The 26,547-nt window shown below is 45.1% G+C and overlaps 1 protein-coding gene across 2 annotated transcripts in view; it reads left to right on the top strand.

The window, feature by feature from the left end:
- The window catches only part of LOC107263166 (disintegrin and metalloproteinase domain-containing protein 10), a 76,958-nt gene that overhangs the window by 8,719 nt on the left and 41,692 nt on the right, over positions 1-26,547 (top strand). For both annotated transcript variants that reach the window (XM_025080488.1, XM_015730090.2), the window contains exons 3-4: positions 3,754-3,901; positions 23,637-23,755. In XM_025080488.1, the coding sequence (XP_024936256.1) occupies positions 3,754-3,901; positions 23,637-23,755 (267 nt within the window). The remainder of the gene's footprint in view (positions 1-3,753; positions 3,902-23,636; positions 23,756-26,547) is intronic.

Genomic DNA, 26,547 nt, shown 5'->3' with positions numbered 1-26,547 from the left:
TTTTAAAAAAAAAAAAAAAAAAAAAAAAAGGAATAGGCAAAGGTAAAAAAAGGGATGAACGGAAAAAAAAATGATTACAGCCGCGCATCAAACCTGGTATCGACGAGGAAATTTCATCGGGGAGACACTTGAGTCGCAGGGTGTTCAGTTTGTGGTTGAAGCGATAAAGTGGCACAAACTGTTGTCAATTCGTTACGCGTACTGTGCACGTCTAATGAAATAGACATAATATAGGGTGTTTGTCACAAGTAAAATTGTGAAGTACGTATTACTGACATATGTCATAGGCAAAGTTATATTACATACCGAGGCTATTTCGTCCCTCTATACTTTTTTTTCTGTCGTTACTTTACGTATCAACTTACAGACTCAGCTGTACTTGCCAGGTTCTCTTCGTCAAAGCATATGGATAATTAGCTTGACCGAAAATAGTCAGGTCGGACGGTGAACTGGTTTTACCTCGTGGGCCGTAGATGCACGCCTACGGGTTAAACTCTTTTTACTTTCCATCCCACGCTGGAGACACTTGACATTTCTTTTGACACTTTTACGCACAGCTGATACAACGTTGCAGGTCTCTAGGCGAGCTAACACGCGGTACCCGGACGCGCTTGATGCACCCAGGAAATAAATTGTCCAAAGCATCTCGGTCGACTTGAATTTCGTGAATATATTTTTGTCACTTATTTTATACAGTATCGCGAAATATAATATCTTTGCAGAGTCCACCTCGCGAGCGAGGACACTTTGTTTTTGACGAGCGCGACCCGTGTTACCAGGACGAACGCCAGAGAAATATAATCTATTCATGAAAAGTGTGGCAAGTTTAAGTGGAAAAGTTCGTACCGTCGCGCCTTCGAGAATCAGGATGCGATGAAGGACCCCCAAGGAAACTTCGGTCCTCGTATCTAACGGTTCTCTCGTCACGCTCTACCTAGCACCACCACCCTTTCTTCCCCATTTTCCACGAGGCACTCTCTTCTTTTTCTTATATCGACTTCGATAAATTCCAGTCTTCGAACCTATCGGGCATACGTCCCATGATGCATCCCGGCCATGATATTTCCGAGAAGTCAAAATGGCCGCGGCTCTTTAGTGGGACGCGAAATTATCTTTTGAAGTTAGTCACGTGGTTCCTTCGATTTCACGCTTATTTCTATATGTTCACATTGTACGTGTATATGTATATAGAAAGCTGTGTACGAAGCCTTCGAGTTGGCAGACGCTCAATTCTCGGTATCGAGCGCGTTTTCTTCAGTCAGTCCAACCGCAGGAACTCCACGAGGTGGATGAGGTGGAGGACTACGTCGCATAGCCGATTATTAAGTCGGCATTGTCGACGAGCGACAATGTCCTCCCGTATCCACGCTTGATCTCGGCATGACTTGCCCTCCGTGATGCTTCATTATATTACCCCAATTTGGGTCTCCTATTGAAGCAGCCGTGTTAGCGCTATAGGCTTTCAAAGAGCGACAGGTTAGCAGCGTCCATCACCATGGCGACCATGTCTAAGGTGATACGACGTAGATCGGCTTTTGTTGGCTGCGTCATTCCTACTACTCGATTCGTTTGTATTGTTCATAGGGCTCTGTCACTTGCCCCTATTGCTCGTTGCTTAGGCTTGTTTCTGACTTTGGTATATTTAGTAGCCATATATCGCACGTGCGTCGAGACTCGCACGTTGCTTTACTTCGCGTGGCTCCGTTAGGCGCGAACGACTGTGAACTTTACGCTTCGGAAATGGAGTTGCAAGTTTCTTCTTCGGTGTCACTCGGCGAGACACGTTTTACGATTATCGCGCGCCATCGGCACGTAAATGGGCTTCGCAGTCGGAGAGAGGTATACGTAGCGCAGGGATGTTTCCGTGCAGCGTAATCCCTTACGGAGTCAGCTATTAGGGAGTCGATTGTACACTTGAAGTCAATGGCGAATTTCGAGCTTGATATATCTGTACGGGGATCGGTTGGGTAATCGCGCTGGTAGTGTCCATTATTCATAGTTTAGCCGTATCGTTATCATGTACCACGTACATTATCGGCACGTCAATGCTAATCGGATGGTGGTTATATTTGCGGAGTGCGAGAATTAAGAGTGACGTATAGCCCGGTAACTCCCAGGAGGATGACAGGTTCGCCATTATAACCCCTGATCAAAATACCGATCCGTAATCCGAGCTTAGCCACGGATAATTACGAAGTGTCTACGAAAATCAAACAATTGACTCGCCCGTACAATTTATGCATCGCGTTACCGACGTATGCCGGCGTTTCTACTTTACCGACGGAGTTCTGTTGACGTTACGGCCGTTATCGACGAAGAAAAAAAATCAAAGGAACGAAAAATCGGGTCAACGCTGCATCGCTTGTGGTGTCACGGTAAGCTTGGAACATTTTTTTCAGACTCTTCTGTGCTTTTACGACGGCAGACTCAGCGTCGGATTTTTTTCGTCGCACTTAAATTTACGGCGGGCAAAGGCGTCGTTGGCACGACTCGTCATGCGGCTCGGAAGAGACTGGAGTGACGTGAAGTTCCGTAAATTGTTGGCTAGGTGTAACGTACGTGGTCTCCTTTTTTTTTTGTTTTTCAGCGTACACTGACTGAACATTCCCAGGGACAGTAAGGGCTGCGCTGTACGTGTTTGCGTGGGCGTCGAGCATTTCGCGGGAAATTCAACGGTGAATCGAGCGTCAAATGGTCGAGACCAATGGGCAACCTCGCGACCCGGGACGGTTAAAAATTTCTCGCGGAACTACGAACCGGAGGAACGCGGTCACCGTTGCCGTTGCTGCTGCTGCTGTACTCCGTTGTGAACGCGGCTTAATGGTCACGGAGCTAGCGACGCGGCTAATTTCCTCGAGTTAACGACCCTTGCAGTGTGTTGCAGGATATAACTGCTATTACCCGTAACGCGCTCGTGCCGCAATTTTTGGACAGTTCCCGATCTTTTTGAGGGTAGAAAAATCGAAAAATATTTTCAGCTACCGCGAATCGCGTTGGTCTCGGTATGCGGACAGTTATGGATTTAGGAAATGCTTTTGGCGTAATCCTCCTCGTACGTTACGTGCATGAGATAACGTTATATTTACGATTATACATGCGCTTCTAGTATGTAATTCGAAATAATTTACACTTCTCACCGATAACAAACAATTCCCCCGGCAACGATAATCCGACGATTTGTTCGAAAGCGTCGTATCGATTTCTGATTTCTTCGCGATGATCGTAATTGACCGGAGATTCCTAAAAAAATTTCCTGGTCCAAATTTGACATTGAAAATTTTTATAATTTTCTATGAAAATCCTCGCCGCGTCTACACACTTGCGATTCAGCACCCGCTCTGGTACCAGATCACGACTTGCTTATATCCGAGGATTTTCTATACATCGCTGTCTTTGTTCTCCATACTCGTCATATAGTCGCGACATTCCCAAGAGTCTTTTCTATTCCTATGTGTCAGCGTGGTTAACATTTGTATTTCCTTATCCATACGATATCGCAAATATTATCAATGTCCTGTATACACACTCGCTTGACAAGAGAACCTCATCATTCAAAATATATACACCACCTTTCCAGCGTGGCTGCCATTGCGAGGTATCGGTACCCACGTATCAGGTCGTTGACCCTATATAGCTTTATCTCATGAATCGTGACAGTTTCACTGGATCGGTAATAATCGTTATGAATCACACGAGTGACCCCTTTATTCAGATTATCAGCATTGCTCATGCGACCTGTTTCCTTTGTTTCAGGGATCACGCGCGGTTCCTACATCAGGCATTATGGAGCCGCTTGGTACGACACGGCGCTACTGCGGGAACATCGGAACCGAGTGCGCCGAGGCGCTACGGACTCTGTCAAGGACCAACCGCTTGTTCTGCGTCTACGTGCTCTCGACAGGTGAGTCATTTGAAATTTAAAAAAGCGAGCGATCCAACGATCCTCCTCGGTCAATAGCGACGCCTTGAGGTCATTAACTCGAGAATAGACACGCTGGCTTGGCACTCAAGGTCGAACAATCTCCTGGACGCTCATGTGCCTGCATCGCTGTAGAAACCGTGGACGCGCTTATAGGTTAAGTCACAAAGGCACTAAGCATCAGGATCCAGGATCGTAGACATCGAGGCTACGTAGATACCAGGCTCTGGCGTCAGAGCCAGGTATAAGGGTATATAGTTTGAAATATGGGAACAGTGTAATGGAGCAGTAGGTACGTATACTCACTATGAGTTCGTTTACGAGAATAATGGCACGTTGTAACCTTGTGACGTATATACGTGTATACTTTCACGCGTTACTCACGCGTACCGTGTACGGACATGTGGCGCATGGAATAGATATGTCTCGTAAGGGTAATTTCCACTGACAGCCAGAACACGAGGTTAACTACAATATACAATAATAAATCGTTTTACGTAATTTTGAATTATTATCGTTTGGAAATGTGAAATTTCTTTTTTTTTCTTTTTTTTTTTTTTCTCGGTAATCGAGATAAATATTATCGACCGACGACACGTTGATCTTTTTTAACGCTTTGACGGCTTTTCGTTATTTCCTTTAATTCCCGTATGCCAAACGCCAGATTTAACGGCCGGTTTCTGATAAATTAACGCTAATTGACGCTCGATTAGAAACCCATTAGGATCGGCAATGATACCACAGATTTTCCGGTGCAATGAGAACTTCATTAATGGTGAAACTAGCTATCTCTGTTTTGGGGTAGTTTGGCGTTGACTTCATTGAGCCTCGACGAACTTGCTCTAATGCATAAGCGTATTATCGGTTGTTGGATATCGATACCGTTAAATCATACTCTTGATGGGAATATTACCTATCGATTTAATTATCTCGTTCGCTCCGATACCTTCGGTCTATTCATCGTAGGCTACGTTCAGAACGAGAGACCCGTAGACGTGTGGTTTCTGATAGTCACGGGACACCGTGACGTCCTTGGGCCAATTGGCTGTGAAGGTAGTTGCGTAAAGTGGCTGTTGCCGAGAAATATCGATTTTTTTTTTTTACATAGGAATTGACTTAACGATCACGCTTAATTGGATTATATGTGGAGAATTTTCGAGTGCGAGTTTTTTTTATAGCTTCTTGCCGCGCATTGACGATTTATTCGGACAGCCGATGAGCCGATCAAACGCATTGGTAGCTACGGATGATTTTCACGCGAATGACAAAAATATCCCAGGTACTTCGTACGTGAAATATGGCACTGGACGCAAAGTGCGGGTAAATCTATTATTTTTAAACTGCAATTCGCTCTGCCTGTTAACTTCCGTGTAATCAGCATTCTGGCTGGCACCGGTACAGAAATAAATCCCCAATTTGCCGTAAAACATTAGAGTGACGTCAGCGGCGTGCAATTAACGTTAAAACTCGCCGATACTTTCGCCGTGATTTCGGTAATTTTACCGAAATGCAGTTTGACGCTAAAGCAGTTACGTCGCGTCGCTGTGGTAGCCGATTGCCGGCTATTTCAAGCCAGATCGTTACTCAACGTGCTATTCGTACCAGAGTGACAAAAACAAAAATATATATTACTTTTCGTAATACAGTCGTTATCCCATTTTTATTATTTTTTTACTTACTTTCTTTCCCTATCTTTCAAATTCACATTTTACGGAATTCTCGCACTTGTCGCCATGTAATTCTCTCCAGAATGGATACCGATTTCGATTTCCTCAGAACGTTCCTGTCTGTTCACTCGCGCCAATCTTTTGCCATGAAAGCCGAAGCTTTCCAAAGCAAGCAAGAAACTATAAGAAGTAAGATGCCTGAAGAAGGAAGGGGCGTCGAGAGGGGGGGGGGGAGAATCGCAAGCCTATAAGCAAAGAGGGGTATTGAGTTTATACATATATAGAAAGTATAAGCAGGAACGGAGTATATGTAGGTAGGAAAACGAACGTACTAGCAATGTTAGGAGCCTGAAGGCGTCTGCGGTTGGTTGGTACGTTCGATTCGGCGAGACTCCCCCAAGACAAATAAAGTTGTAATTTACGTTCAGCCGTTTCCCAAGGGAGGTAGGAGGGATCTTGACTAACGGGTGAAAGTGGGTGAAAGCGGGTAAGCGCGCGGGGTGGTTCGCGCCACGGACAAAGAACCGACTATATAAAGTAGACACAGAGCGACCCCATGGACCGCGGTTAGTTATCTATGAAATTGCATCGCTTCGTAAACGCGAGTTCGCCGAGGTGTGCTCTCCGGTACGTGGATGAGGATAAGGATAAGGACCGTTCGAAGGTTCTATCGCGCATTAGGAAGCTGAAACGAGGTAGAAATATGCAGCTGGAACGAGCCCATAAGGTATAGGACACCTAGTCCAAGTAGAGCAAGTTCAGTAATGCCGATGTTGGGTATATCGGTATAGCGATAAGGGAGGAAGATGGAGGCTGGTGAACCAAGTCAGGGAAGTTAGTCCCCCATAATTCGAAAATTCCGGTTCCGTTCTTTGTTCTGAGTTGCTCTAAGTTTGTTCTACAATGTTCTAGAAAAACAAGTTTCTCGATTGCAATTTGTAGCGATGAGTCGAAAAAATCACTTTTTTTATCGGAAAAAGTGATTTTCCGACCCACTTATGGAAAATCAAACTTTTTTTTGGTGTTCAAGGTTGTTCCAGTTGTTCTAAATATTGTTCGAGAATATTAATTCCGCTAAGTAAGGAATACTCGAATGGGATCAAAAAAACGTTTTATGCATATAAAATCGTTTCTTCCTACTTTTATCCGACTTGCGACTGCCCGATCGTTATACAATTCTAGAACAATCATCGATAGACCGAGAACAACTTGGAACATCCTGGAATAACCTGGAAATCGTTCGAAATGGTCCTATATCCACATGGTATTCTGAGAGCGTTCGTCCTTCTCAGTTTTTCCAGTGTTTCCCTGGTTTTATGTGACTGTCCTACCTGATCGTGGTAGGACGTGAAACAACGTGGAACAATCTAGAAAAACCTAGGGAAACCTACGAAAACCTAGAACAAGCTGGAATAACCTGGAAATCGTTCGCAATGGTCCTATATCTACTTGCTATGTATAAAACGTTCTTTTGATCCCATTCGAGTATTCTTTACTTATCGTTATTAATATTCTCGAACAATATTTAGAACAACTAGAAGAATCTGGAACAACAAAAAAAGTTTGATTTTCCATAAGTCGGGGGGGTTCGATTAAAAAAGTGTTTTTTTTTGTCGCCTCATCGCTACAAATTTCAGTTGAGAAACTTCTTTTTCTGGAACATTATAGAACAAGCCAGAACAACAAGTAGAACCGAAATTTTCGAATTATCGGGGGTCTAACTTCCTGCACCCTGGCGAACCTTCGCCATAATCCTGGGATATCCGACTGTTCGTGGTATCGGATCCAGTAGGGAAGCGACGGGCTTCGATGATGGCGCCACTGTACTAATTAAAATGAGAATTCGCCATGGACAAAGGTACACCCAACCCATACCAGTGCGTTAGATAATGACGAGGGTCGTTCCGCAGATGTGGTGGACCCAGGTGTCGCGGGAACGGGAGACCTGAAATTGTCAGGGCTTCGTTTCCAGGATGGCCAAAACCCAAAATCCAAAACCCCAAAGTTCGAGACCGCACCGAGCCCCGGTGATATTACCGTTTGCTAAAGGTTTCCGAAGATCAAAGGCGACACCGGGCGGTTTGCCAATATTTCGAAAATGGATACGGCCGGAGGCTGGGCTCGTGGAATATCGCGCTCTTGGAATTTCCGACGACGAGTTCATCCCTTCTCTCCGCCGTGCCCCCCCCCTCCCATCTTCGCATTAGACTACCGGCAGTCCCGAAAGGGCAAATGTGTTCTTTCGTCTCGGCGTCTATGACGTCACTACCAGCCTCGCCTCCAGGCTTCGCATAATAATGCCTATATGCGTTACGTATGCTCGTACTAGACGCCATACGTACCTCCGTGTATCCGAGCTCGCGTAACGTTCTGCCGATATACAGACAGTACCAGACCGTAACACGTCACTTGACTCCACCTTGCGGGAACGACGTAACTTCTTAACTGACCATCAGCAGCTGTACGCGGCATTGAGGTTAGTTCTCGCTTAACTCGGAAAACCGCAGTAGCCAAGTCCGAGGATACGACGACGACACGACTCGGAAGCTCATCGCTGTTCCCAGCCGGACAGGCACTTCCGGTCTCTCGGACCTCTGTCGAACTTAAACGCGCGGAGCTTCCCAGTCATCGGGATCGTCCACTTTTTGCTCTTTAGAAGAAAAGTTCTAGCCGTTTACCCGAACTTCCGGTACAGCAGGACTTCCCGCGTGTGGCGATACCACCGAGGGAATAGAGGATAGGGAAAGCTCGAAGGAAGCTTTTGGTAGGTAAGGATAATTTTTTTTTTTTTTTTTTTTTTCATCAAACCCACGTGGTGGATTCCTCCCATCTCGATTAATCGGCGAATCGGCATCCCTTGTGTTCGTAAAATGTAGATTTTCCACTTTATTTGCTTCTCCCTTGGGTTCGCAGTGGGAAGACTTGGTCTTGGTACGGCAGGGTGCAAATTCATTGCCGGTTTTCACGTAACGCGACAAATAGTTCTCGGTGGCAGTGGCTGCTATAGAAAGTTCTTTTCCATCGGGCTTTCGCAGCTACGTTGCTACGTCGTCTGTCTCTTTATGTAAATCAGGTGAATCCACGGCAAGCAATAAAATGTAAAGCAGCACCTCGCTACCTGCTTTACTACCGCTCCTGTCACTCCGCTGCCGCTGTTACCGTTACTTGTTACTTCGCCGCTGGCTGCTACCACTTCTGCCTCCACTATTCTCGCAAACGGCTCCTCCGTCTAGCCCTCGCACTCCCACGACATCCCTTGCTCTCATCCCGACCCCTGACCTCTACCCTCCAACTTTTGGGCTTCTCAGTCGTTCTGTCCTTCGTGTACATAATCCTCGTATTAATCGTATTACTTTTCTCCTGTACCCGCCTAATACGAGATACTCTGACATAACCTCCAATTGCTTCCTTACCGGTTTCTTAAGCAGTAACTTCTACCCGCGGGCGGACCACCTGATATCCACGTTAAATTTCAGTGGGGAAACAAACGCGCGTAATTTGAATTTCCTTCAGCCATTACGTATCCCCTCGGTCGGTGAGTCGATTGCTTTGCCATATTGGTCTGGCTTTATATCTGCAAATTAACTGGCTGTATTACCAGCCAGTATTACCTACTACCCTCAGACACTCCACCACCCTCGTGAAAACGGGTTACCGTTGCCTCTGCGAATTCGGATACATGCCCGGTATACCATCGCACGTTACTGCGCATGCGCACTGACGTAATTGCCCCGATCAAAACCGGAAACTCGAATCAGCCGTTCTCTGATCGTCGGAAAGTTGGTTAATACGACGTTTCTTTGGGACTAGGATCATTTCGAACTTCATGACTCTGCCGTGCAATTTATCTTGTCGTATGTGTATCAATACGTGTATACTTCGTTTACGGTTTATTTATTACGAATACGTACGTCAGTATCGCAATATTTTATTTAGTCCTTGTCACATCCAAAGACGGTTTTTGCGTAGAAATATCTTTCTCCTGGGAGCAATTTTTTTTTTTTCTTTTCAAAATGTCACCCGTGAATTACATGCGTGATACGTGAGGGTAATTTTTTTTTTTTTCATTCTTTCCTCCAGTCTCTTCATTCCGTTCGACCGTTTTGCGTTGCTTCCATGTAGCTACGTACTGTGTACTCTGCTTAAGACTGTTGCCGTAGGCTCTACTACGTTTAAACGCAAATGGAAACTTAGTACTTACGAGGGATAAGAGTCGCGGAATCCCGGGGATCTCTAACGAGGTCTTAATGAAGTTAAGCTCCTTCCGAGTCGATGATATCGCCGGTCGCGGCACGCGAAATACTCGCGAATTTATCACAGCCGAGAGACGGGTACCGCGAGATTGTAAGATCTAAAGGAAGTCTGACGGATCCGCCGGCAGGGATGTATTTTAAAGGTGCTCGGTCTGCGTACTCTGCGTACGAGGTCTCGAGTTTATTTCTGGTGAAATAAAAATATAAAAATTGCGCAAGATTGCGTAACGCGTATATACATATATATAGATATATAGATTATTGAATTTCGCACGTTATACGATTCTGCTTGGATTCCCTTGAAGTTCTGCGGTATCATTTTCGTCTTTTTATTGAAAACCTTTTTTCTTCTCACGCAATCCCTTTCTTCGATACCTTAACGCGGTGCCTGCCTTTCCTTTTTCTCATCAAAGTTCGATGCACCTTCGACTGTGCCATAAAGAAAATATATTTCCAAAAATGTGCACTAGTCGCTTAGAATAAAAATACACAAGCCTCCATCGCGTCCCTCGGCACTCAAAGTGTCCCACGAAATATTCTCAATTTCGGGCTTTTGCCAATCGTTAGGAATATATATTTTTTCTCCTCGCCCCACGTGTAACGGTGCGTCGTAAAATATTGATTCCAGTCAGACGCGTTATTGCCGATCATCATCCCTCCGCACTAAGGATCAGCAAGTCCCGATCCTATCTCCTTACTTTATTCCGCCATCGAATCAGTGCGTCTGACGTTTCGTTCCCAGTTCGTCGAACCTCGTCCTTGCGAAGGTCGACCAGTCGTTGACTCCAATGGCTTTCCGTTCGACGGCAGCAGGACGAATAAGACTGGTCTGGTAAGTTGGCCTCAGGATACCCGTGTACACACCCGTGGTGCACACAGTCATCCTTGTAGGGAGGATCGTTGGCTACGGTTCCAATTCCGATTCCAGACGTCTCGAATCGTGCCGCTCCCATACCGTGGACGTTCCCCTCTTTGGCTCGCAGCTGCTTCCATTCGTGGCTGACAGCGCAGGCACGTAACTTTCGCGACAGAAAGAAGCTTGCAAGGTAAGCACGAGCTTAGAGGAAACGTGGTCCAGCGCAGATGATCGTACATCGAAGGAGCATCCCGCTTTTGGATGCAAGCAGTATACTCTTGAATCTCCCAACCTCTGCTGTCCTTGGTGATCATTTTTTTTAAAATTAAAAAAAAAAACGACCCACTCGATCATAAGTAATGGAAAAACCTTGCTCTCATTTAATTGTCGCAATTTTTCGTTCCTTCTACAAATAACCGATTAGAACCATCGTGAGTCGACGATGTAAAGTTAAGTGAAAAATTCGTTCAACGCCATCGATATCAGCTGTCTCGATCGTTGCCGAAGTGCACGGGATTTGCATTACTGTATTTATTTCGAAATGTAATACGGTTATGACACGTGACACGTAATACTGCTGTACTCTCGATTTTACACTGGATATACGGTCTGTCGTACAGCTGTGTTCCAGTGCACTAACCTATATGGCATTGCGTCCGACACAGAGCCGTTTCAAGAGCAAAGAGCGAGGTGCCGATCCACGTTGGGTTATGGCGGTGTAAATGACCTATCGACCCTTTGCCGGTACCTCGTTAGGAGCCTTTGAACGTCGAAGTACTTCGACTGGTTATTACGTCGCTTTGAATGTAAAAAATTGTGAAAATCCCGCGTCCACGCGTGTATACAGCTTAAAACTGATATTTCTTCGTTATCGCGAGTGCTCAAGCGGAATATTCAAAGGATACAATTACAACCGATCTCGATTCACTCGTCGCAGAGGGTATTCGGAGTATCGTTCGTGGAGGTTGTTAAAAAAAGAAGTCTGCAAAAAAAAGACAAAAAGAAACCCGCGAAATTCAAACGAACGCGAATCATATCGATAAATTCAAATAACCCGCCTTTTTTATTTTTCTTCGATACCTTCGAAGCACGCGCATTCCCAATTACCCGTGATCCTATCGCTACAGTCACGTTACTTTTTCCCAATAGCACTTTTCGTTTACACAACCGTCTTGCACGTGTAAGCATTGCGGATTATTTGACCCTTAACCTATAAGGATTTCGTCGAACGCTGATCCCCCATACTGAATAAGCTATGTATGCATAAACGTATGCACACCCTATAGGTATATAGCAGGTGCACAGTAAGAATCAGTAATTTCCAAGGGACTCGAGCTATACCAACTTGGGCATATCCCGTCAAGAAGGGAAATGTCTAGCTTCTGGATACCTTTCCACTGGTTAACGGTGCTCGTAATGCGCGGCTACGGTCGTTGGGTTTTACTGGTTCCTGCATATTCGCAGTATCGCACGATCGGACGTAGATTCGGCTTACGAGGATCCTCGATGGCGATGGGCGCCCGTGACGTCAGCCAGCTCGAACGGCGAATGCAGCCGGCGCCTCCGACGCATTCAAATTCCATGGTCGAGGAGGTGAACGTGTTCCGTCCCTATTGTCCTCGAGCAATATATATTCAAGGTCAAGCGTAATATTTTGGAGTTTGACGGCTAACCTGACTTTATGTATTTTATATATCTACCCATTGTCGCTATTCGCCTTTACGTTGGCAGCCGTGCTTTTAATCGTGTCCGCATAAATTATGCAAATCGAAACGTCGCGCGAGCATCTCCACTCGCACTCCGTTAACCAGCCTGAGAGCGTAACAATGCAAATCTTACAAATACTAACGAGAAATTTACACGGGGCTTATGCAAATTTCACTGGCTCGTATCTCACGGGGATACGTCATCTCCTCGTGGATACTAGAAACCAACGGGCAACCAACAGTCGTTGTGTATTCAATGCGGAGACTGGAGCCGCCGTTGCCTGATTCCGATTCTCGCTACATGAAAATCAGACAGACTCGATCCCACTCTATATATCCATACTCGATTCCAGCCGTGTACTCGCGTTTTCCGATGTCTGACAAGGAATTCGTAGCAGCGCCAGGTGCATTTTTCGTATTCGCGCTGACTTTCAATCCGCCGTTGTTCGGTCATCGCGAACGAGTCATCTGGAACACGAACGTCTTATGAGCATTCTGATGATAGAGAGAGGTTAGGTTTTGTATGGTATATTTGTATCTTACGTAAAAGGTGATGCAATACTAATCGTAAGCGTGGCTGTGCGATCGGGTAGAGTTTATTAAGTATTTTTTATCGCCTGTTCAAATTTATCTTCGATCTATTTCTTCGTGTCCGCCGTCCCGAATTTCAATACTCGACCGTATGGCCCATTCCACGTCTCGGAATTCTCAGTGACGGGGTGGTCCACTCCAAGGGACAATATCTGCGGCAGATGAATCCGAGGTGACTCCGGCGGGTTTCTGCACGAGGTCTAAGTAGACGTTCCCCTATTCGCCATTTCCGAAAGGTATTCTACTGACCGCGGTACGGAATTACGTCGTTTGCCGCTGGCGTGTAATTACATACGCTGGAATTGGTTGTGAACCGGCTCGGCCCGCGGAATACAAAATTACCTTATTTCATTGAAAGTTGTATTTCTCGAGGAATACGTCGCTGCAGGGACTTGGAACAGGCACGTGGTATCGAGATAACGTTAAGCGGATACGGCCATTCTTAATATTCTTCTCGAGGCGCGTGGATGCTGAGAGAAAAAAAAAATCTTCGCCAAAGTACGTCATATGGAAAAATTTCTCTGGCATCTTCTCAAGCTCCTATCCTACTCACGTACTTATGAACTGCAAGTTTGAGTCTGTAAAACTGTCCACGTCATATCCTGTCCGACAGTCCTGCGCTTCCGTGCAGTGAAAATTCTCCACGGAACTTCTTCGCTGCAATCAGGAGTCTTGTCTATGATTAAATTACTTAGATTTTTTACTCTTCATACAGTATGGACTTTTAACGTAATTATACTTGGGCCTTCGTATTTACGTAAAATTATCGTAGCGTTTTTGGTATATAAAGAAAAGTATACTTTGACATTTTTTTATAAGGAATTTCTAGTGCTTCTCCGAATATCGAAGGAAGTCGCGAAAGTTCAGGAAATTTATTGTATAGCTGCTTACGTACTAACGAGTCGAAGCTGAAAGTGCATTCAAATATCCCGCGCAAATCATCTCGAGTACCCAGAAACACTCGCGAATGCGTATGACCACGTCCCGTGACGCGACAGTGTCACAAATTGCTCCAGCGCCCATCACGGTCAGGCCCGTGTGTAGATATTCTAATGGGCACGTTCATACAGTGCTAGTCACTCGAAAGTGCCGGCTCGTTTACATCGGGGTCGACTATTATTTCGCGTTTACAACGACGCGGATGTTGTCTTCGCCAGTGTTCCTCGTTACACCCGTGGCCTTATTTAATCGGGCGACCTCACTACGTAGCGCTCCTGTTATGTCTTCGTTCCACGTACAGACCATTACGGAGGCTACCGTGCTTACGGGCAGAATCGGCTGGCAGTTTATTAAAGAACAAAACTCACGAGTCCCATTGGCTCGGACGCTTTTTACTTGTACTTTGGAAATATTCGCGATGCTTTATTAACGAATTCTGAGATTGGCATACCTTTGTCGAGCACACGTTTCCAGTGCGGTGCCATTAACGTTAAATTGGACTTTTGTTCTGTGTATAGAAACTTTTTTTTTCTTCGCTACTTCTATGACGATTTGTCTAACTGTAGATTTATCGCTCAGCCGTACTTCACGATTTTTCAAGCAAGACTCCGGGTCTGGGAAGTTAGCCCCCCGTAACTCGAAAATTCTGGTTCCGTTGTTTGTTCTGGGTTGTTCTAAGTTTGTTCTATAATGTTCCAGAAAAACTAGTTTCTCAATTGAAATTTGTAGCGGAGTTAGCCCCCCATAACTCGAAAATTCTGGTTCCGTTGTTTGTTCTGGGTTGTTCTAAGTTTGTTCTATAATGTTCCAGAAAAACTAGTTTCTCAATTGAAATTTGTAGCGGTGAGGCGGGAAACACAGTTTCTTTACCAGAACCCCCCATTTATGGAAAATCAAACGTTTTTTAGTTGTTCCAAGTTGTTCTAGTTGTTCTAAATATTGTTCCTAAATATTAGTACCGCTAAGTGAAGAATACTCGAATGGGATCAAAAAAATGTTTTTTACATATAAAATCGTTCTACATTGTATAGTTCCGATCTCGAATCTTGTTCTACATTGTTCTAAGTTAGTTGCTATTATCCGATCGCTATACAAATCTAGAACAATCATCAATAGACCCAGAACCTAGGAAAACCTAGAATAACCTAGGAGAACCTACAACAAGCTGAAACAACCTGGAATAACCTGAAAATCATTCGAAATGGTCATACATCCAGATGCTATTTTATGAGCGTTCGTCCTCCTCAGCTTTTCCAGTGTTTCCCTGGTTTTACTTGTCTGTCCTGCCTGATTATCCTGGAACAACCTGGAGCAACCTAGGACGCCCTACGAAAACCTACGAAAACCTACGAGAACCTACGTAAACCTACGAAAACCTACGAAAACCTACGTAAACCTACGAAAATCTATGAAAATCTATGAAAACCTAGGAAAACCTAGAATAACCTAGGAGAACCTAGAACAAGCTGGAACAACCTGGAATAACCTGAAAATCATTCGAAATGGTCATACATCCAGATGCTATTTTATGAGCGTTCGTCCTCCTCAGCTTTTCCAGTGTTTCCCTGGTTTTATGTGTCTGTCCTACCTGATCAACCTGGAACAACCCAGAAAAGCCAAGAACAACCTGGAACAATCTAGAACAAGCTGGAGCAACAAAAAAAAACTTTCATTTTCCGTAAATGGGGGGTTCCGGTAAGAAACTGTTTTTTGCGCATCACCGCTACAAATTTCAATTGCGAAACTTGTTCTTCTGGAACAATATGGAACAAACGTAGAACAACTCAGAACAAACAACGAAGTCGGAATTTTCGAATTATGGGGGGCTAACTTGCCGGACCCCAAAACCTCCACGTTTTTATTTAATCTCGTGCGCCTCTCTTTTGGTATATCGATGCGATGCCGACGATGTAAAATGTCGATAAGAATTTATTTCCTCGTCAGCGTTCTCCTAATTAGAAGACGCATTAAGCGCTGCTGATTTCACGGTGTACAGATATCGAGGGGAAGCGTGAACTCTGCTCCAATACGTAACTGCGTTACATTTTAACGCTGTAAGCTTTGCCTGTGCAATCGCGATAAAACATTACTGTATTAATTATCTGCATAACTTTTTCCCCAGATATCCCCATAGGTGCTGACGAATCAGAATGAAAATTTTATATGCAACTTTACCAGAAAATTCTCGTACGGACTGTAACGTTTATTGGAGAAAATAAAAAAAAATCGTGACTACGTCTTTTTTATATTCAAGAGGATCGTTAAGCTTGACGATTACTTTTTTTCCATTGTTATTTCAAAAACTTCCGATCGCCTTCAGTAATCACGGGTCCGTTCGTTGTTCGGCTATCTGATGTCTCTCTTCGTTCTCCATTTACTTATTCCTTAAGGACTTTCGTTCAATTACATTTTCTCACGTTTTCCCGCCTTTAATCTTCATTAACTACGGTGAAACTCTGAAACCTCCAAGCAGTCTGATCTTTAGCTGCCTTTTTTTTTTTCACACCATTCAATTCTGGCATCTTCCTTCCGTCTTATAGAATCATACGCTATATGTATAGAATACATAGAAGTCACGTGTACACCTTGACACGAATTAAATTCTCAAGAGTACAATCGCGTATCGGCTCTTGCTTAACCAGTGGATAGACTTTTGTGCCTCGAGCATTGTACGTATACTGACAATCGTTAGGCGTCACATGGCTGGTGAGAGATTTCAGTGAGTAACGCGAAAGACGGGGTACATTCAAAGCGTTTGAGATCTTTAGCAAGACGCGGTACAAGGATATATATTCGAAAGGCCGGAAGCTCATCGTCTTTTATTCCCGCTGGCTGTTACGACGGCAATCCAATCCATCATCGGCATTGTGCTTCTCGTTGGAGACACGCCCTTGCCTTTTTATGGCACCTGGCAATCTTCTCACGGAACTCCATCCCGTAAATTCACCGGAGAATAATGATTGCCCGATATAATTGGGATCGTCAGTGTTCGCCTTACGCTTTTCTAACTTATTGACTCGTCCCGCCGAGACGCACGGAATTAAATGTCTTCTCGCTTAATCGAATCCTCGACTCTTACCATCAAGGAACTCCCTTAACCGTTCGCGCCGTGTAAACTCCTGTAAGAGTACAGGCTTAGCGCTACCGAGGGCTGGCTACATTATAATTGCTCCGTTATCAGGCAGGTAAACGTACCGGTGCATTACTTGGCGCTAGTGCATAATAGTTATTTTTTCATAAGGGTTATAGCGTTAAGTTGGTACTTTGTTGTGCTTGTGTTATACGAGCTTTATACTGTAGGAATACATGAGTTTTTCTTTAATGAGAATCCTATGGAGTGCAGCTTCTATAAAGGGTGTCTCAGAGCTGATTGAGTATAGTTGCGTACGTTTGAAAGGTGCTTGTCTTTATTTTACGCAATTATTTTTGGCAAGCCTGAATATCTTTTGTGGATTCCATTACGTTAACTGTATTGAGGAAAGGCCAGTGATTTTTTATTATGCAATTATGAGGTCGCGCGATTCGACCTTCCTTCGCCGACCTACGGCTTAATCGGATGAGCTCAGAATCGGCTCACAGCTTTGGATCAAGGATACGAAATTTTTTTTCTCTTTCTCTCCAATTTAACCTTTCTCTTTCCTTATATCCTACCGATGGCTTCGATTAATCTCAGACTTCAGTGACTTTTGTCGATGAATCGCGATATCTAACGGGTGGAATCCTTTAACGAGGACTTCGTTCACGGATGCTCGCAGGGAGGCTATTCCAGTCTGACAGTGACAGACAGTTTACGTGGGGGGTGAATGACGCGGGAAGAATGAAGTTATCGTGGGAATTGTAGACATTGGAGGTATCAGCTGTTTTGCTTTCGAGGGTTGATAATAATGCTGAGGCGCGTGACATTCATTGCAACAGGGATGGGCTTACTTGAAAGACGCTTACATGGATAATCGCGCGGTAATTGTTTACTTTTGAGAATTATCGAATTCTTAGGGTTTTCATTCGTTTAGGTTTCAATTTTTTAAGGTATTTCTTATCATTGATATTTTATTCGGTCGCAAAAACCATGAAAGTTAAATTCACTTTTTCTTGTAATTCGGCGAACCGCTATGGGTTAATTTTTTCAAATTAATTGATATCATGCTAATTTAACCAACTGGTTGAGACCAAAGTGCAGATGACGTCACCTTCGTAGTCTATGTTTTGCACTTTCCCTCATTCTGTCGGATAACTTAGACTATAATTTCGAAATTACGAATATTTGTTTTTTTTTTTTCAAAAATACTTTTACGTCTTTCGCATAGATGTCCCGCAACAATTTTTCAAAGCGACTCCTAAGTTTCCGTGGGTCAATCCCCCATAGTATTTTCCGTATCATCGCGTTGGCGGCTTTCGTGCTTCACCAGAATCTCCAGAGGCTCGAGATGTATGCGTGTATCCTGACACACGTGGCAGCTCTCTTAACCAGGATTATTGTATAATGTTAAATTTTCCTTCCTCTAAAGGCAGTTCAGCAAAGATAGTCTTGAGCGGGTAATTATGACGTCGGAAGCCAAGGTCGGATTACACAGTCCTTTGCGTAATTCTCATTAATGCAGCGAATTAAATTTTCGTAAGGCGCTATCCACCCCCGAATACAAAATCGCGAAGCGCAGGGAAAAATTACAAAAAAAAAAGAAAAAAAAATGTAAAACGAGTATCACGGCACGCAAGCAGGAGGTGCGGCGTTAGTTGGTAATAGGAACCGATGTGGATCTAATACGAAACCAATGGGTTAACCATACGAAATAATCGATAGCCGTACTACAATGCGTGTGATATCGAATAAAGGACAATCATACAAAATTCATTCCTAGTACAGCCTTAACGTAACACGTGATTCATACAGACTTACATGAAATTTGCTCGTTATGATAAATGATAAATCGGATATCTCACTGATAACGCTTTAACAGTCGTATAACAATGTAATTGATGATCACCGTGTCGGGATAAATTCCCAGAAGACTAATTTAGATCGAGTTTGTCTGTTGGAGGACGCATCCAATTTCTAGTCTCCTCTCGGAGGTGATACTGGCCCAAGGCGACGTAGCTGAAAGGGTGGCGAGTAAGGGTGGGAAAGTTTACTAGCCGATAATTAGCCGAGCACTTCGTACGATACAAATCCTGCTCTCTCTCTCTCTCTCTCTCTCTCTCTCTCTCTCTCTCTCCCTCTCTCTGTCGCCCTTGGTAGAGCACACAAACGCTTTAGCCATTTCATCCCTTGCTTGAAACGACAACAACGACGCCGACGTCGCTACCACCCCCCGCCGCCCCTCCGCCACTGGCTGCCGTCGTAGCCGTCGCCCGGTACAGTTTAACTTTGCTGGGTCAGGCGAGGGGCGGAGCAGGGCCGAAATCGTTGTTGGGCAAAGACATGGGGTAAAGGGGTCGTGTGTACTGTAGGATAAGAGGGTGTAGGCGTAGTAACTGGGGTTGCAGACAGATTTAAATTATACAACTGGGGAACCTCTTGTTTCACCCCTTACGATTACTGGGCAATATCGTTTGTCTAGTGAAGTCGACCACCCTCTGGGTATTGGCTTTCCTCGCTATTTCAGAACATTAACCGCGTGACTTGGCATTGTCTGCTTTTACATATACGTGTATATACATATATATATATATATATAGTATATGTTTTTTCACCTATAGAGTCTCCTTTGCTAGAATGGTCGTGATAGGTGTATAGAAATTTTGAATGAGCACAGTCCAAGCGCATCCCACTTACTTCTTAATATCTCTAATGAAGGATTTACGAGCGACTTCCAGAATATATCCGAACTCTATAGGGCGTAGACAGTGCCGAGAAACGCGTGCGCGTAGTTTTACGCGTCTTTGCGAAATCTCGCTAAGTGCAGCCTCGTGTGTCGATACGAATGAACGGCCGAGTATCGTAGAGGGGACGACGAGGGAATTACTTAAGATTTCCATTTGACCTTTTTTCTCGCCTCCGTAAATTCGAGTCCATCGACCTCCTACGATTCTGGACTGAATTCCAACCTACAGAACGGTTCGATTCTCGAGAGCTCGAACAGTTGTCAGCCGAACGTGTCCCAGGCTATCAAGTGGACTCTTGGTGCAACGAGGAGGGCACGATTGGACGCCAGCAGATGGTTAACGGGGAGAATTACGCCAGGTCGACGAAATGGTCTGATAACGATTTCGAGTCGAAACTGTTGGTCGTTCCATAAACTTGCCGAACAATAACCTTGGACATGCACCGAGTGTCAGACTTTCGAGCACTCCCTGTCATCGAACTTTTGCCTGGGACACTCGGGCGTTTTCAGTCGGAAGTTCCCGTAGGAATTAATACGGAGCTTGTACGTGTACGAGATATCGGTAAAGTCAGCCACGTAGCTCGAGCTTTCTCGTGTGGAAAATTTTACGTCTTTCTCTCTCTTTATTTTTTTTTTTTTTTTTTTTCCTCTTGCTCCGTCGAAAGTAGTAACACTCACGTCGCTATAAATCTCCCGCCGTATTCTCAACCCTGGCAACACACTTCTGGTATAGGAAGGCAACACGTGCACGCGGGACCAGAACCTCGTCTATACGCACGCCCTGGGAAACATTAGTCACTAGTTTCCAAGTAAACTCCAAGTAAAGCGCGTTACGGCTCTCCGGAGAGTGAAAATCTTTACGGGGACGCGGATCTCGCGGCTTTCGGGTTTCGCTTTTACCGATGTCTTTGGGAACACGTGGCGGGTCTTGGAAAATGAGCGGCGGTTGCATCATCGCCTACTGGTATTAGCAACGACGAGGTTATCGTTATGGGGAATTTTTTACTTGTAAAAATTTTGGATTTTGGATTTTTTTTTTTTTTTTTTTTTTACGTCACGTTTTACAATTATTTTATTTATACGGACGTTCCTATTACTACGGGCTTATTTACGTACATTGTTTTTCTTTCGTGCGCTCCGTACGGACTTTCACGCAACGATTTTACACCGGCTGACTCTGGTACGAGTGTTGGATTTAATTAACGGTAATTGCATCATGTCAGTGTCCCGTACTAGGCGCTCGCAATTTTATTGATCGACGAGACTCGAACTTTCCTATTTTTACCATGACCAAGCGGGGAATTAGTTATCGAGGCTTTTAGCGGTAGATTCCTGGCTGTGATTATAGGAACGTGACTCGTAAAGCGGTCGAGGGAACGGTCGTATGGGGTTTTCACCCCCATAAGATTTTCCAATAAAAGATTCGGTAACTCGTTAACGAACCCATTAAAATCTACATTAATTCCACGTGTTATCGGTACCCCATGGACTTACGTAACCGTACGGATTTATCCAGGGGATACCATTCCGTGAGTAATATAACCAACGTATGCGAAAGACTTACTGGGAATATTTAATTAGGCTAAATAATTTTGAAAAAAATTTATCGCGATCACGGTATCAATAAAATAATGATATCCTTAATTGATAAAATTATTTCATTATGCATTACGAATCGTCGATCATCATAAGTACCCGATCCTCTTCACAGTCTTCATTGAACTAGATAACAGAGTGACTCCCACCATTAATTCTCCACAACAGGATATCCGACGTCTCGCTAAGCTGCACTCCGAAGGATATTTTTCGCCGCTAGGAACGGCAATTAAACTTTTACTTTTTACCAACGAATCCAACGTCAGTCCTCCCGTGATACTTCTTACCCAGTCACGCCACGGACGAGCGGATTAGCCTGACGTTAATCGACTGGAACGTGAAAACCACGCAACCAGGTTTACTCTGCTTGGATACGCATATACAATTGCATTCCAATTGACAGACATACCCGTCTCTTTTAATTTCACTTAAATCGCCTCGGTGCCTCAAGTTTATTATTATTATTACTTTTAATTCGAAAACACCCCGAACAATCTCCGTATCATTGTACGTAATACCCGAGCGCTAAGGTTATCTCGTGCAACGTGACAGAAATTTCAACAGACACCGAGGACAGTCTATATGTACAGTTAAACTTAACTATAGTCCTATCTCAGAGACTTCCGGTGGCCTCAGGCTCTGGAAGATGGGGTGACTATATGTATAAGCTGCCGACAAGCTATACCGTCTATATATAGTAAAGTCAGTGCAAGTTGGAGCTTTGCATAAGCTCGGAGCTTACGCGTGCAAGAAATCCCTCCACGTGCCAATGGCGAAGCCATTCTCAGGAAGCGGCTCTCTTAGGGCTTCGTTATACCTTCAGCGGCACGTTGAGTCTTTGCGAAAGTGCTCGGCACTGCTTCCCTCTAGCGAGCTACGGCAGTAGCCTTCGGGAGCCTTCGGGAACCTGCGGATCGGACCCTGGGCGAAGAGAGTGTATACGGCCCTAACCCATTCCCATGGCACTGGGGGGACACCTTACAGCGAGCACGTCTGGGCTGCCACCTTCTCCCTCTTGCCGATGTCGTTGCGCCCCGTCGCCAAGTAACTCCTTGAGGTTTTTACGACGAGCGGGAAAGCCAAGCTTTACGAGCACCCGGAGATTGCACGAGGCTGCGGCCAGGCGAGGGTCCGATATGACGTGCGACCTTTCTTGAAAAATCGATCGATCCCGAATTAGAGCGTTCACTCTTGCTTACTACACCGCCCCGCCTGACCCCCCACTTATTGCTAGTGGACTGTAGTGTATCTCTCCTTTGACTTGTTTTTCCTTCCCCTCCAGTCCTTCCATCGCGTGAGCGCCCGGCAAGCGAGACGCTTTTACCGGCCAGAGGGTAGGCCATCTGTCTGTCGCCCCGTCATCCATCATCGGCAACCCGATCTCTGGCGAGCTCACGAACTTCCAGCGGGAAAGGTTAAATAATAGGCTTCTTGCTGGCCGTTAAGAGATCGGGCCGATTAAAATTACTCACACTGTTATGACTAGAGTAGCTACTTCGAAAGGTCCTGCAGAAGCGACGTGGGTGGAAATTTTTAAATGAACATTTTTTTTTTTCCAAAATGAAATTCATGCTTTTACCGTACGGCCACGAGGGGGGGTAATTGGAGAAATATTGATGTGCGCTTTTTTTTTTTTTTTTGGACTTTTTTATATCTCAAATTCTTCCAGCGGCAAGCGTATTAATGGATTGCGTAGGCACGCGATTCTTTCGTGGATAGAGTTTTCTTTTGGTTTTCCTTGGAGCACTTTGTCGAGAGGCGTTAAAACGAAGGCGGACGCCGATTGCCCTCTCGCCACGGTTCATTAGAGCGTCCATTTGCCGAGTAAAGGGGTGGCGGAGCAACGAGACTCGAGGCGAAAAGAAAAGTGCTCGCTCTTATGGAAAAAGTATTAACGGCTAAAGCGTATCGCTTCCTCTCTTTCTTTTTCTGCTTGATATCGAATGACTTTGAATTTCCGAGGAAGGCTTTTGTGCCTCGCTGTGAAATGTCTATACATGCACGTTCGAGTGGATTTTTCTTCAACCTTATTACGGTGCTCGTCCTGAATCTCGGATCTGTAATAATAGTGTTACGCGAACGTTTCGTTGTGTCAAAATATTTGTGGCTGCTTTCGTTCTCGGGATAGAGGAAGGATTTGAAATTAAATGGGATTAAATTTTATCCCGCGGAACGTCTTTGTTACGTAATAACCATAATTCGAAATTCAATGTAACGTAATACCCTTGAGACCCTACGTCAATACCTTGGCCCCTTTGTAACGCTTTGCGCGATCTTATATCTGTTACAGAATGTGGACGATGCGACTGGTTCGGGATGGAAATCTCTTCGCAAAGGACGCAGTCTTCGAGGGTACCGATGGACCTATTATCTTTGACACGACTCATTCCTACGTTGGCACGATTGTCGGTGAGTGGAAAATAATTGCGTTACTTTCTGTATCCAAGTATACCGAATGCACTGCGTCGATGCGAACAAAGGCTGTGTGTGTTTCCATATAGCTATTCACCACGTGTTCCTTGTTATTCGTAACACCACTCGGTGTCTCTGTACAGCCACTTGACAAGGGTCTTGCTGGAAGTTTTGGTGGTTTTAAAATTCTTCTATATCGAACGCGTGTAAGGAACTTCCGCGAAGGTCGAGGCCATTCAAGCCCCGTAAAATGGCCGATGTCCAGGGTCCTTTTTCATCCAAAGCACCGGATGTGACTTTCCGACCTGCGTTTATTCAGTCCAACCATAGATGGCGGTTCGCCCGCACCGCAGTCGAGTTAGCAGTTGATATTGGCACGAGGAACGTACCGGGAGCATGAAAGCTTCTGTTGGCGCGGAAACACGGAAAGCTTTTGCATGGGATCGAATGGAACGGGGTACCGGCACGGTAGGACGAGCTTTGCGGTTCCGTGAAACTACTCTCTCTCTCTCTCTCTCTCCCTCTCTATCTGTCCGTCTCTTTCCCTGTCTCTTTAAGCATACCAGGATCATACCAGCACACGATCGGACCCACCTGCCTAGAAATGACTGCTCCTCCACTCCTCACTGTCTTTAGCAACAAGATGGCCGCAGAGGCACTCGCCTAATACCCAAGCACTGTCTCTCGAGGCTTGATAAATTAATAAAAGAAAATGAGTCGCCTCGCTAGTTAAGCTCAGCCACAATCTCTAATAAGAAATCTTAATGGAAGTTCATTCCACAGTGATTTACCGTTAGGTTGGGCTTATTTGACGTATTTCCGTGATGACGTATTTAAGGGACACGCAACGGCGCAGGGAATGCTTTCAGCGAAGTATTTCCATCCCTTAACTGTATTTCTACGCGGGTGCGCTCGATGCGACGGGGTTATATATATTTATATATACGGGCGCCACCTCCAGCCTTCTTTTAGCCGGAAACGGCCAGCCGATTCCTCGGAAGGGTCTTACGAGCCTTCGTCTAAGAACTCGGGCTTTTAAGCAGACTGAAGTTATTTGCATAATCGCGGTGTGCAGGAGTGCCGCAACGGTCCGGAGCGATGCGCTCGTGCAGACGCTTTTCGCGGGGAAGTTCCCGAGGCGGGAGTCTAGTTTCGCACCCTCTCGCACCCCCTCGCACCCCCTGGCCCCGCGCCGCGTCCCACTATTTTCTGCGCCACTCTTCAGCTCTGCCTTTATATTCCGGTAGTCTCTCTCGCTCCCTCTCGTCCCGACTTCGTCCAGCTTGCTGCCGTACCTGTAGGTATACATATAGCTGGGTCTGCCAACGGGCCGTGATGGTGCTCGACGCTGGAAAATAAGGGCTGCGCTTAACTCGGCTTCGCTTCATTAGGCAGCGTGCACAGCGCCGAGGGCACCTTGCTATAAGCGAAGGCTCGTCTTTCACCCCGGTGCACCTATGCACGGGGTGTGTGCTCCTTAATGAGATTCTCTGCCCGCCCACACTTTCTACGGAATCAAATCGGCCCGATTTATTTGCTTTCTCATTCTGATTATTCGACCCTGGAGATAATAGGTAGCTCTCGTTCATTTTTTTCCTTCCCATCGAATTATCAACTTATCCGATTCGTTTCTCCTGGCAGGGATAGTAAGATCCCTTTTTTTCGTAATTGAAGCTCTCCTGGAATAATGCCTTTTTTTTTTAAATAACACGAAACACGTATACTCGCATATTGCATTTTCAAAGTGCACTCGATCTCAAAAAGTGGTTATGCCATTTACAGAGAGATATGGACCATTAGAAAAAAAGAGTGACACATCAGTTAGCACGCAGACTGGTAAATGTAGGAATTCGCTATTTTCGATTTTGAAAAAAAGATTTATTGATTTTGAAAATTGCTCTTGCCTTTAAGAAGCGACAGGTTGGTTTACGAAAAGAACTTTTTTTTTTTATTCCTGAAAAATTTTATTTGACTTAGCAGTGTTGCGTTGTAATTATACAATTTTTTACCCTTTACGTAAGGCCGGATCGATTAAAAATTACTATCGAATTTGGAAAAACACTCGGTCGGTCGCTCGGTACCTAAATTCAAACTTTCCAGAACAGACACGTGCGATGCTGTATTTATTCGCAGCGCCGCAGCGCTGTCGTCTCAACCCGCGTGTGTCGGTCTAATTTAAATGTCAGTCGAACCGCTTTCCGGCGCTTTCGTTTTCCGCAGGAAACGGGTCAGCCACGTTACACCTACGTCATGCCGTCGAAATGCATCGCGCACGCTGTCTCAGATAGCACGGATGGGTCCCTCGTTTGTCCCACTGTGTTTATTACGTGAAATCGATGGATGGCCTCTGTCCGCTATGTGATTTTCTCGTGATAAAAGCGCACGTAAAATTTTTCACGCAACGCATTAAAGCCCCTGAAAGAAGTTTAATCGCGCCCTTACGATGCCTCTCTCTGGGCCTTACGGCGCTATCGCTCTTTATTAGAGGCGCAGCTTATCGAGCGTCAGGATCGAGCGTGGCGTTCGAATTAAAACGAACACCGCCACCTGACAGTAAGTCACGGAACGAGATACGTCCGAGATAGAATCGTCGAGTTTACTCCATTCCGCAGTTCGTTTCTGTCCTTCGCGCGAAAATACCAGGAGTAGTTCTCTTCGTTTCCGCTCCCGTCGATTCGGCGCTGTCCGCTACCGATAGATTTATATGGGAGAATGCAATTCGTTTCTGCCATTTTTCATTTGCTCTCTTTTGCTTTTATCTCTTTGTCTCCTCTGTACACAGATTTACC

Source organism: Cephus cinctus, unplaced genomic scaffold (genome assembly GCF_000341935.2).
Source record: "Cephus cinctus unplaced genomic scaffold, Ccin1 Ccin1_scaffold0132, whole genome shotgun sequence".
NCBI classification, from domain to species: Eukaryota; Metazoa; Arthropoda; class Insecta; order Hymenoptera; family Cephidae; genus Cephus; species Cephus cinctus.
This window is presented reverse-complemented; position numbering and strand designations above follow the sequence as displayed.